This window comes from Passer montanus, unplaced genomic scaffold (assembly GCF_014805655.1).
Source record: "Passer montanus isolate IOZ18808 unplaced genomic scaffold, ASM1480565v1 scaffold34, whole genome shotgun sequence".
Taxonomy (NCBI): Eukaryota; Metazoa; Chordata; class Aves; order Passeriformes; family Passeridae; genus Passer; species Passer montanus.
In genome coordinates, this window is record NW_024368152.1 from 8,739,174 (window position 1) to 8,753,315 (window position 14,142).

Sequence of the window (14,142 nt, forward strand, 5' to 3'; positions counted from 1 at the left end):
TTACAATGAGAGACTGATCTGCTAGTAAAGTTGTAAGGACAGAGGCAATTAAAATCTCCAAAAGTAAACAAATCTGCTACATTCAGTGTACTTGTAAGACCAAAGTTATCCAGTATGTCAACAGAAAGAAGAGTTGAGAGAATGATGATGTTATTTCCATACAGAATCATGAAAGCCTAGAGCAAGAGCACAGGAAAGCAACAGTTCTTCACCCACACCAAGTTTATTATTTTTGTTAATAGTGTTAATTAATTTTGCAGATTGCAAAGGGAATGCTGTGTTTGGAACCGCAGAGCACAAGGCCTGGCACTAGACAAGGAAGATAAATACAAACTCACGGGAAGCAGCAGTAGAGAGAGAATATCAGCAAACTTCAAGTGACAGAGAATGTGCAGTTACATGTTTGAATACAATGTTACATCTCATTAGACATGGGAATGACATGAGTTTATTTTAAATGTTTCTGACATATTTCAATGTTTTCAAATATGTGAAATGAGCAGGGATCTAAAAACATGAAAAAGCAGTGTGCAGTTTTACGCAGCTCAATATCTAAGAAGAAACTCACAGGAATACTTCTGTATAAGGTAGAAACCATAAACAAAATTACTACAGCTCCAGTGAAACTCTTCAAGCATTAAATAATGCAAACAAACAATGAAAAACCCAAAAATATATGAAACAACCAACCGAGGAGTTACTAGTTTTATCATCCCTGGGAAATGCTGAGAATGAAAAATACTACTTGCTTTGCTAAAAGATGAATGGAATGGAATGGAATGGAATGGAATGGAATGGAATGGAATGGAATGGAATGGAACAGTTAAAAGTTGTTAAATGCCTCTTAAACACTGACAAGCTTGGGACATTGACTGTCTCTCAAGGAAGCCTGTTCCAGTGTCGGACCACCCTCACAGTGAAGAAATGTTTCACGACATCTTGTCTGAACCTCCTCTGGTGCAGCTTTGGACCATTCCCATATGTCCTGTCACTGCATCCCCGGAAGCAGAGCTCAGCACCTCCCTCTCCACTTTTCCCCTCTTTAGAGAGCAATCAGGTCACTACTCCTAACTCCTTTAACATTTAATAATCTCAGTTAATAATAATATCACATAGGGATGCAAATGTAGTGAAGGTATCTGTAACACAGATGGGTTGTCTATTTTGGCATAAAATCTTATGGATATGGAACAGATAATCAATGCATAGAATGAAAAAATTGGGGTGCAAAAAGACAAGCTTTGATTAAGCCTGAAGCCACATCATAATTGCAACATACTGGATCTTAAGATTTAGTTCACATATCACATAATGTGATCTAAGTCAGGTTGCAGGAGACCTTTCCAATAGCTGCCTTATAGTGGTCTGAACTTTCAGATTTCACACAGATGAGTTTGAAAGTTTTGGTATCTGTTTGCACATCTCATGAATTTGCAGCAGCACAAAGCCCAGCAGGACAATGTTATGTTCAAGGAAGGCATTAGATGGACACCCCAGCCCCAGGATGCAATGGAATCTTATAGAAATATTGTGACATTTAAGTAAAAGTCCTAAAACATGAGAATACCATCACCTATGACTCAGTTTACTTCATTAACACAGGAAGGACCAGGAATGTTAGATACAAAGAGTCTTTAAAGACAACTTTTGATTTACTATTTGAAAATGGCACTATAACTTTTAAACAAATTAAGTTTCACTTTCTGAAAGGGCAGAGTGTTTGGATCAGTCACTGACAGCTGGCAGCAAGAATGTGGCTGAAGGCTGCAAATGCTTGTGAAAATTGAAAAAATACCTGTCTAGGACAGTAAAGGGGGATGGGAAGGAAGGAGAAACCCAAACTTTTCTGCCTTTTAAGGTAAAAAAAAAAAGTTAATATGCAGGTTATTTTTTCTAAAAAAAATGCATATCAAGCAGTTCTGGGGAGTGTATATATGATGAATAAAATTTCAAGGGAGTGCAATTTTACCCCACAGATCACAGTCAGTCAATGAGTGCTGCTTTGAAGTATGTTAAGTCAAAAGTTGCTGCCCTAGGCAGAAGTCCACCTAGAAGTTAAACTGAAGTACAGACAGGAAGTGCTGCAATATCACAGCTGAACAAAACCAAACAGAAAGCACAACAGAAAGACCGAAATAATTACGGGTGCGTCCATAGCGTCTGGTCAAAGGTGTGTGAAGAAGAAGAAGAAGATGATGCTGGAGACCTTGCAGAATCAGGAGGAACTAAAAGGCACAGCTCCAGAAAGGGTAATGCTTCCTCCCTCAGAGAAATAAAAGGGGAACATGAGAACTATCTTCTCTTGCATAGATGGAAAAGAGCAGAACATAAGGAAACAGAAAGCAGCAGCCCACTCTGGCTTACAGAGAACACATCCCTAATGTAATGAAAATAAGCCTGATGGCAGGGCTGAATTGCTTTGTATCTAACAAGTACCCAAAAGGGAATGTGGTTAATGACACTGACATATAACTTGTTTATACATCTAAGACATTCTGTCTTACACACTGTGGCTTCCATGCTCTGCTTGGGAAAGTTGGTTATTTGATACCTCTCCCATCCCTACTCCTACCAGAACAATATCATTAAGAACAGAACTGGAGCCCAGCCTGCTAAGGCGACTGTGAAGACCTGGCAGGGAGCTGCCTTAGAGAAGCCAAGAGAAAACCAGAGGAGCAATTAGCTCCTTAACTCAGTGGAAGTTCTACAGTGCACTAAATTTCCAAGATAGCAAATGGCATCTGACATTTCATGAGTGCTGCTGACAGGAAGCCCAGAGCACACACAGAGCTGCAGCCCTGGGAGGCACTCCCACCACACCGCGTAACACCGCTTCCTGTCGGTAACCACAAAGATGGGCAGGATTCAGAAACTTCAAATGACATAACAAACGCAACGGAAGGAACCTGAACTGTTGATTTTGCAATACATTAATCTTCCAAGTAAGCAGTGTCTTCTTGGAGAGGAAAATGGCCAAAGGAACTTTATTCAGGGAGTCTAGAAAAACTGGTGCACAGGTGCCACATCTCTACTAGAAGTCCCTTCCACTGTAAATACATCCACTGCTACTACACTCTGCAAGTCTGCCATCCTACATAACATCAGCAAGTTTCCAGCTGTTGAGTGATGCTAAATAATGCACAGAAAATTACCAATCCATTTAGGGAGTCAAAACTTCTGGGTTCTACAAGGCCTGTTGATGGTACCCCTCTCTATGCTGCTATTTGGACTTGCTCAAAATCCATTTTTCCTACCCTTCTATTCATGATGATAAGATGATAAATGATTAAATGTTTCCAACTATTGCTTAAACCTGTTATTTAACTATTTCAGACTAAGTTGCATCTGAATGGGAGACCACCAATAAAGGCACAAGCCACTAAGACATGATTTAACACTTGGCAAATCTTAGACAGCAGCAAAAATTGACTTGGAAGAATTTACTCAACCTATTGTCTTTGCCTGGATCAGAGAAGGGGGAAAGACCAAGAAAGATTTGTTAGACCAATCCCATGCTGAAAAACTCAGCTTCATTTTCTAAAGTAAGCAAATTAGTTTTTGCTCTCAGAGGAGCAATGAGATTCCTCATTGTTTTGGGAATTAAATATTGCATCACACTTTTCTGTTCCATGAATACGCTAAAAAACAGAGCATTTAAATCAGAACCCAAACAGCTGATTAAAGCAACAGAAAAGGAACAAAAAGACTGAAAAGGAATGGTTGTATTATGTCAGATATTTAATGGGCCTCTTATAACAAACACAGGCTACACTTTGATTCACTATCTTAAAGAAAGTGGTAAGAAATCAGAATAGTAAGGCAAGCAGGCAATTAAAGAGTTTCTTTCATATTAAACAAGTGAACAGGTTGCTTTGGAAAAGTGGTTACAGAAACAGAATACACCAAACTCCTATGGTATGGACAATTAATAAACTGCCTTTGCGAAATAGTTGAAACATTTGAGTTTCAGCTTGCAATTATGAGTTGAGCCGAACATAAATTAATGTCTCAGCTGAAGTGCTAGATATTTCACTTTTAAATTAAAAAAAATATTAAAAAAACATTAACCTGAATACTAATAACTTGACATAGGTTGGAAGCAGGGTGTATGCAAACCTCTGGGATTGTGGTGGGAAAAAGAAAATTAATCTCTCAAAGTGTTATTGTGGAAGAATTAAGAATTTATTAAACTGACTGAAAGCGTGATGATTATTTAGTGCTCTCCACAATTTCTGCAGACCTGTGTAATGTGGATGAGAAGAGTCACAGTGACTGTGCTTAGCTGCCTCACTGTGCAGCACAGTGTAACTCCCAGGAGGCCCTGCCACCTCTCCGTGCTGGCCTCAGGAAGCCCTGGGGAGGGATGCAGGCTCCAGGCCCTGGCACAGACTGCTCACAGAGTTTGTCAGAAGCATTTGACAGCAGTTCTCAGCTAGGCATTTGTGGCAGTTCTTCAGATGCTGAGAAAAATCACAAGAGACAAGAACTCACTGTTCCTTACCCTAAGAAGGCAACAACTTACAGCTCCATAAATTCTCAATACAGCTCCCAACTTTTCTTCCAAGCCCAAGGTGGCAAGAGGCTTCAGCAAGCACGTGCTGCACTCTTTCCAGTGATACTTGCTACCCTCAGAACAGTTTCCAAGAAGGTCTGAGCTATTGATTTAGCAATTTTAAACTGCATAAAATGGCAATGTCAATAAGAACCTATTTGTTGTCCTGTTTTTTCCTGTATCTGAGCGGCTCATTTTGTGCTAGCACAAGTACCAGTGAAGTGAAATGAAAATCAGAAACTGGTCTTTGCTTTTATTTTGCCTGACTAGTTTTAATCAAAAGAAAAAATGAAACCTGACTCTCTGCATTAATTCTGCTCAGTTCCCCTGTGTGGTATATAACAAACTGTACAACCACCTGTGTTGGAAAAACTTTGAAATGAATCACTACGGCAGGATTGATTCTTTCTTTTGCAATATCAAAACATTACCAGCCTCAAATGTTTACAAAATTCTCATTTCACAGTTTATTTTTTCCCAAAGTGTGAATCTCAGAAGATATGCAGCAGTATTTTTATTCTCTCCCAGTCAGTACAGAAACAGGAGAGAAGCTACATGTGTGATTCTTAAGGAAGATGCACTATCACACGATATGTTGAACAAAACAGTCAGGTGTTGCATGCTATTTTAGAGTTCAACAGGTAAGGATGAAGTGCACCCTTAAAAACAATATTAGCTACTGTGAATTTTTTTGTAACACATCTCAAAATTCTTTTAATTAGTATCTGGCTATTTCAACAGTACACTGTCAGCTGATTTGACAATAAAAAGGCAGTAATAAAATTGTGAACAAAAGTATATTTTCATGTTTGACATTGCTGGTAGCCCCCACGTCACATAAGATACTTATAAATATTTACTACAACAATGACAGAGAACCTAGAGGAGAAGGAGCAACAGCCTTCAAAGAAAGGGAGACAGCCAGCCAAAATGTTCAGGGGCTGCAGAAAACAAACAAGCAAACAAACAAAGACCAATCAAATAACAACCAAAACCCCAGCCTGTTCCTGAGGCTAAACTGTTTTCCCATAGTTACTATTTCTAATAGTCAAAAGACACTGGTGTTCTGATCAGAGACAGGCTTCTAATTTTGTTCTACTGCAAAAATAGTAATGTAAAAGCAAATATGACCAGCTTATAGAATTTGCTGATAAATGTTATTTATGTCATTTTCATAGGGGTTTACCCTCACTTTACACATACAAAGCTCAGTTGCAAATAACAAAAATACTTAAAATGCTGTTACAGACACTTTCTTTCAAAAATATGTGCTTGATTTCCTTTAAACTCAAACTGAAAATAATCCTAAGGTATGCCTCTGTGTCCTAATCTGCTTTCTTATTTACTGTATTTTTAAGTGATTTCTCCAAATGACATTTTACTGGCAACTGTAAAAGTTGTATGTCTATCTACGGGGCTCTGCTAAACCTGATGGAGAAGCACTGAATTCCAAAAAAAGAACTCACCACAAATTACTGCACCTGCCACTATTCAAGTGAGGACTCTGAGTGGATACTCCAAGGAGTACCAGGGCAACAGAGAGCAGACACATACAGGTCTTAGCAGTAAAGAATTTAAAAGGAGTTGCTAATAAGACTGCATCTGCAGAAACCTAACCTCAACATATGCAACAGAAAAGGTTGGGTTTTTTGTTCTTTTTTTTAAAAATATATATCTCAAAATAAACTCACTACAAAGCATAGTTATTCCAAGAAGGCTTACTCACTGCAATTTACAAAATAATCTGGTATTTTTACAAGAAAAAATGTTCTGCTTATATACAACAATAGAAAACACTTCAAAACCACAAAGTACAGCTATTCTGATGTAGAATCATATGCTTAATAAACTCCAAGATCCTGTCTACAGTTAATTTGGGGAGAATCACAAACATTTGTGCAAAGGTCCAAAAATGAACCAACAGATTTTAAGGTACAACAATGTATCTTTAAAAATCCACAGAAAACTTCTCTGTTAGATTAAATATATACTTTATAAACAATGCTGACATTCATGGTAATGAATTCCTGAAGAATAACAACTATGATATACTTAGCAAGTTATGTAGCTACACATATGTAAGATAGGAAAATAACATTAAAGAGTTTTTCCAACCGTATTTAGGAAAAGAAAAATCTGGTATTTTCCAATATATTTTCACAATATAACAACTCCCTGAAATGAAATTTCTTTGTGTAATAAATGGTCCTCCAAAGCCTTCTGAAGCTCAGATTTATAATAATTAGTAGAATAACCATGAGTAATGCATTTCTGACCACTCCACTTCTTATGACTGAGATCACAACAATGTCATTGTTTAAGAGCCACTTGCAACTTACATCTATTTAAAAAATTATCAATGTTCTTGTTCTTCCTCAGCGCTGGATAATCCAGATCAAGGACCAAAGAATTCAAGCCATCCTGAAAAAAAAATAAAACCAAGTTAATTGAATTCTAAAATCTTAATTAACAACTTACTTAAAATTACTGCACTGAGACTGATTATACATTATTCAAGCACGCATTACATTCCTAGTAGGCAAATCAAACAAGCTCTCAAGTATGTTTATAAACCAGCAGAGGAGCCAACACACACTGACTGGCTCCAAGTTCTATAAACAGTACAGCTATATTACCACTGATTAGTGGCACTGGGACTTAAACTGGAGTAGTAGTTTTAATCTTAATCAGTAAGTAATCTTACTCATTAAACACTGATTTAAGATACTGAGTTCAGTCAATCCACTTTTCTTACTTCTGTTACACTTTTCCTGCAAAGACTTTATGTTTGTATATCCATATTATTGCTTTCATCAAAGTCTCTATCTTCTCATTCTGGACACTCAAAAACCAACCACACATTTTTCTTGGAAACAAGACATGGCCTAAACCTAAGAAGACAATTCACCATGTAATTCAGGCTCACAACACTAAAATACCTTTTCTAAGTGACTCAACAGAAGATAAGCCAGAACTCCACATGCCATTCTGCTACCCATTATCAATGCCTCAGCAGAAAACAATTGAGACTTCTAAAATGGCAAGGGATGAGATCACCAAAGCTAAACTAAAAATAGTATTTTAAATGCCTGTTACAAGACTTTACTCAATTCCATCTTTCTGCAACCTGGAAAAACTTTAGAAAATTACTCTTCAAACACAGAGACCTTTCCAGTTACACAGGCACAAATAAAACTAAAAATTAGTTTCAGATACTAAGAGGAGTATACACCATTCATTGTCAGCAGCTCCAGTGCTCAGCCTGAACTGGCAGCTTTATTCATTGCCCTAAGAACAAAATCCTGAGACTGCTTTTTCAGGTTTTTGAGCCTTGACAGGGCATCACAGAGATTTAAATCAGAGACTGCATCATGTTTATTAATAGGCAGCCAACAGAACTAGACAGCTTTTTGGACTTCTTCGTAACTGAGGCTATAGCTAACAACCTGCTGATTTTATATTTTTTATTAATATATCTGGGAAGGTTTAATTTATTGCAAATATTACTAAAATCATTATAATATTAATTTTAATAACATATCTGGATATTCAAAGGCAATACCTAAGGTTACTAAATACATTTTGAATGCCACTTTGTCCTAAATAAGCTCATACAAAAATAAGACCAGCTCATCCGTGGCAATATCAGTTTACACCACAAACCACATTAATGGTTAAGACAATTTCCAAAATGAAGATATTTTATTTATTTATTTATTTTTGCCTCCTAACGAAAGAAAGTGTCTTGGAAAGTGTCACAGACACACTGATGGAGTATGGGTTAGACAAATGATGAAAAGCTGGTTGAAAGACTGGGCCCAGAAGGCTGATCAGTGGCACAAAGTCCAGTCGGAGCTGGTCACGAGCAGCGCACCCCTGCACGGGCACTTCTCTTGGACAGAGAAAGTTTTCACAAAGGTCAGTGAGGGGAAAAGCCAAGTCCTGCTGCTGGAGAAGAAAAACCCCAGGTACCAGGCATAGGCTGTGGCCTGACAAGCAGGAGAGCAGCTTTGCAAAGAAGCACCAGAAGGTTCTGGTGAACAATAGGTTCCTTTCTACTCTGCACTGATGAGGTCCCACCTGGAGTGCAGTGCTCACTCCTGGTCTCCCAAATCATCAAAGGCAGGATCTACTGAAGCGAGTCCAGCAAAGGACCAGTAAGATTAAGGCACTAACACATTTCTCCAAGGAGGAAAGATTCAAAGAACTGTGACTGCAACCTGAGAAGACTCAGGTCAGGAGAACTCATCAGTGTCTGTAAGCAGCTGATGGGAAGGACAGAAGAAAAGGCACTGCTCATTGACAGGACAAGAGACAATGGACATAAGGTAAAACATACAAAACTCTATTTGAACACCACACTTTTTTTCCTTCTGAGAGTGCTCAAGTACTGGAACAAATTGCCCACAGAGGCTGTGGAGTCTCCACCAGTGGAGATATTCAAAATCTGACATGGCATGGTCCTGAGAAACCTACTTTGTAGACCCTGCAGTGAGCAGGGTGTTGGACTAGACAATATCAAGAGGTCCTTGCCAATCTCAAACATTCTGTAGCACCTGTAATATTTCCACTGCTGCAAAGAAAAAAGGCGGAATTTTACTCTTGACTCCATGTAACCTTAACTGTTGTAACAGTCTTACACATCAAGTTTTAGAACTTCCTACCAGAAAGAAGTAAAAGACAGTGTAAATAAGCAAACAAAAAGTTGGTCAAGAAGGCACAGTAGTTGCTTTAATAACAGTGAATATAGGAATTATTTCAGCCTTGACCATAACAGTTCCTGCAAGACAAATTAAGGAGAAAGGAGTGATGCACCAGGACATCATACTCATCTTTCAGAGGGACAGAAGACTTACTATCTATTCCTAATTTATATGACACTTTCACAGAAGATACAATAAAACTAAACCAAAGTAACAAAGTTGTTATATACTTATGGATTACTCACTACATGAAATGCAGTTAATGCCCAATAATCTGGACAAATCCAACAGAAAGTACTAATTTGAGATGACTTCCTGCAAGATAGCATAAGAGAATCCATACTACTCTTGATTTGGCAAACACCACCTTCAAAAAAGGGTATCTCATTCTGCAGCACAGTGTGTCTGCAGAAATATGGATCCTCACCCTGCAACATGTAGAGAAGGACCACGCTGAACGCCCTGACAGGAACAGCTGGGCCACCTTTTAGAATTTCACCTAGCTCAATGAAGTATCAATTCCAATTAGATGGCAGTCTACACCAAACTCCAACATTATTCTTTCACTGCTATTGAGAAAATACTCTCACGGTCATGAACAACTGGGTAGACACTTTATGGGAGATGTAAAAGCTGTCTGTGCTAAGAAAAATCAGGAAGGCATATTTTTGTTCTTGCCATTTTGGAGGGGAAGAGAGGTGGGGTCACCTGATGTCTTAATGCTTTTCATGTGAAGATATTTTAGTGGTTGACCAAGAAACCCACATATATGGGTTTCTATATGTGCTTGACTTCTATTTTATGCAAAACATCAGAGGAAAGAATAGTTATCGGCCAAAAAAATTTTAGTGAAGTTGGATTACAAGGTCCAAACCAATCATACATTTTCCAGTTTAAGCTGAACTATATATTATAATTTCAGATGTCACTTTTTTCCCAAGTCATTCTGATTCCATGACTTTTCTGTGTGCTATACAAACTGAGAATATGTGGGCTATACAAACTCAGAGCCATATTTGCAGCTAATTTTTAATTAGCTCTTTTTGCCTCTTTTTCATGGACTCCAGGTAACACTTTTCACAAGTAGTTATTAAAGAAAGGAAATTTGAGAACAGCACAACTGACTATTTTAGTTCTTTGGAAGTGTCCTAACTCTTGAACAAAGCCAGATACAGCTAGTGTCAAAGAGAGGTGATAACTATAATCATCACAAGAAAAAGAAAGTGTGTCAAATTTTTTTAGCCCTGTGAACAAATCTTATTATCATACTCTTTCAAAGACAAGATTTTAAGCTTTAAAAACAAAATTTTAATGTAGAGATTTCAAGTTCATATCAACTTGTAATTTATGAAAAACTTCTCTTGCACACTAGCATTCTGTCAAAAGTTTTCCTTAAAGCTTTAAATTTTCATTGAAAGACCTAGTTTATATCACTTAACAGAAAAATTCACTACAACTAAGAAGCAGAGTCAAAAGATTATGCAGTAAAACAGACAGTTTCTGAAGAGAAGTAATCCAGGAAATGACGTCTCCTCTGTCTAGGCCTCCCAGATAAGTCACTTCAACCAGGAAATATGCTATTAAAGGGATTTCACTGCTCGCTTCCGCTTTCTGCTATTACAAAAGAGTCTGAGCTAACAGGCCAAAAATAGCAGCTCCCAAGCATAGGCATCACTGGCAAAGACAGATCTGCCCCCATCAAAAGCCTTTTGCCGATGGCAAACATGCTGAAATGTTTTCCAAGAGAAAAGACCAAACTTGATAATTTTGCAGCACCCTCCTACTACATGAGGAGCAGAGCTCTTGGCCACTCTGACAGCAGTCACCCTCTGTGGACAACATGGAGCTTGGCTTCCCCAGCAGCCAGTCTGCACTCTCTACCGACCTGAATGAACCAAGAAAAAGACAGGCAAGAAAAGTTCATGAAATACATAAACTAAATGTTTATGCTGTTCTCTGACAGAAGGGTAAGTGACAGGGAAAAATACTAGTAGTTTCTCAGAAATGAGCTAAATATTAGTTCCAGGCAAACCCACAGAAGCCTTCACCAAATGAAACCATTCTCTGTTGATAAGAGTTTCTGATGTTAAAGTAACTGTCTGAACCTGTCTAATATTGAGATGTGCATGTAAACTCCACTGGCTGTCAAAAGCAGCTTTGGCTATTTTGATTTATCCCTCACTTTCATGATGTAAAAAACATAAAACACAAGGCCAAATAGTGCATGACTGAACAGAAAAGGTATCAGTTACTTCAGAAAACAATTCATAATCCCGCGATAACTGGAAAATATAAAAAGCCTGATCTAGTGAAAGATGTCCCTGCCCACAGACAAGGAGCTGGAATAGATGATCTTTCAAGGTTCCCATCCAACCTACACCCATGAGATCCTACAGAAATCCACTATACCATTATTTATTAAAAAATTTAAATATTCCTTTCCTTTTCAAAATCACCAAATAAAATTTAATAAAATATGCTGCAGCAAAAAGTAAGTCACATTGCATTTTTCTAACTGGGCCTAAATGCTTTTAAAGGCAGAACTACCCAAATCTACGAACACAGAAAGTGAGCATCTAATGACTCTTCCCAGGACTAAACCTCCACTATGTTCTTCCATATGCCAATGGGACCCTTAAATAACTCTGGTCTTTCCTGAGCAATTGCTTCTTTCCATAACAGAGAAGCTACATTTGGATGCAAGGTGAACAGCTCAGTAAGAGCCTACAATAGGAAAAACAAACGAAAGGTCATATGCAAGGCAAATACAACCTTTTCCCTGCTCAGTCATCTCTAGGATATGTTGCAATTCACTTTTCTCTTATTTAAGCATTAGTAATGAGTATGTGAAGGAATAATCTGGGCCATGATAATGCAGCTGACATTTACTGCTGGGAGGTCTTGCTATTCTAGTTCTTTAACAGTTTTACATTAATTAACAGATTTTTTTTTAACAGCATTGAGTATGTACAGTTTAGAAACCTAAAAGCAGCTACTGTCCACAAACGAGTATGTAAATACTTAACAACAGGCTTTACTTACAATCTGATTTCTGTACATGAAGGTAAACAAATACTGAAATGGTTTTAATGTTGTCTATTAGTGAATACAGGCAAATTTTTCTTCATCATACAAGCAATACTCCTCAAGACATGTCCTCTGATGTGCTGCATCTTATGTGCATATTTTAAGAGTTTTATACATTTTCCCCTGCTATTTGAAAGTGTAATGATAACAATAGGATGGTAACAACCCAAAACCAGCTTCCTTCTAAATACTTACAAAAGTATAGTCACAAAATTGTTCAAGATGCAACAAGACAGATGTTAAGGAACACCACTATGGAACAGTAGAAGCATGTAAATAATGATCATGAAGGCAAAAGGGTATGATCAGTTGTAGTTTACAAGAGACAAGAGAAAACAATGGAAGATACTTTATATTAAGAATTATCAAAAAAATCCATTAAGACTTACAAAAAAAAAAAAATACTTACAAAAGTATAGTCACAAAATTGTTCAAGATGCAACAAGACAGATGTTAAGGAACACCACTATGGAACAGTAGAAGCATGTAAATAATGATCATGAAGGCAAAAGGGTATGATCAGTTGTAGTTTACAAGAGACAAGAGAAAACAATGGAAGATACTTTATATTAAGAATTACCAAAAAAATCCATTAAGAGTTACAAAAAAAAAAAAAAAGAAAAAAAAGACTGCACAGAAAGTTTAAGTTTTCCATGCTTTCTGGGATAAGAATGAAAACAAATCCTAAAGAAAATCATTATATACATGAAGAAATGTGCTGAGGACAAGATACACTGAAATTCACTCACAGTATTTAATGAGACTGTGCCAATCAATTTACATTGAAAACTCAGGAGAACGGGAGAGGTCAGCAGAACTGAAAAGGGTAAATCAAAGCACTACCATTAAAATGCATAGGGTTTTCCAAACTAGTTAGAACAAGACATTAATCATCTTGTAAACACCTAGAAGACTAATATGTGAGACCCAGGGTTTAAGGTTTTTTGTGTTCTTCTCAAAGATAAAACAGTAGCATAGAAAAGATTTCTAGCAGATTATATGGAGTAATCAATAAAGCAAATCATCTTAACACAGGAAAAAAATGCAGGACTCAATACTAACACTGGCAAAGTAAAAAAAATATGGTATAGGAAATCATGGAGAAAAGGTCCAAAAGATAATTATTAGGAGTTTGGTAATCGTCAGGACTTGGAAAAGTGTGTCAAAAAGAAATTCCCTTGGGTTTTTCCTGTTTCAGTTCTACAGAATATTTTCATTACCACAATAAAGCAACAAAATCAGAAACAGATCTATTAAGAACTAAAACTAAAATAAATAAATTCAGCAAATGATACCAAGCTTGGAGTTTTAAGCACAGGCTTTTTACTGCATTTGAAATTACCTTAAAAAGAAGGAAAAAAAACCCTGAAAAAAATACAGTCAGATGCAACTCAAAATACAAAAGGGGGGTGGGGGATCTCCACTAACATATGCTTTTGAAAGCAGCTAAATGCACAGAATATAAAAATTGAAATAATGACCAAGCAGGAAGATAATGGAAAATGACATGGAGTTATAGCAGACTAGAAGTCCAGTTTAAGGTGCATAAACAGGAGGTGCACTGGATAAGACCTCATGAAAAACTAAGATTCTTTTGTAAATAAAGATCAGAAATCATTTGCTGCTATTGGTACAGCCTAAGCCACAATACTGTGTCCAGTTCTGTGAATCCCTGTTCAGAGGACTACAAAAGACAAGCTGGAAAAGAATTTAAGGGAAGTTAACAAGAGCAGGGAAATGATAAGCAATTTGTGCTAAAATAGGCTGTCAGGACCAGAGACTTTAGTCTTTAAAAAGGTT

General features: G+C 37.3%; 1 protein-coding gene across 6 annotated transcripts in view; it reads right to left on the reverse strand.

Moving 5' to 3' along the window:
• The window catches only part of ROCK2 (Rho associated coiled-coil containing protein kinase 2), a 104,888-nt gene that overhangs the window by 57,632 nt on the left and 33,114 nt on the right, over positions 1-14,142 (reverse strand). For all 6 annotated transcript variants that reach the window (XM_039715703.1, XM_039715702.1, XM_039715700.1 and 3 more), the window contains exon 2: positions 6,892-6,973. In XM_039715703.1, the coding sequence (XP_039571637.1) occupies positions 6,892-6,973 (82 nt within the window). The remainder of the gene's footprint in view (positions 1-6,891; positions 6,974-14,142) is intronic.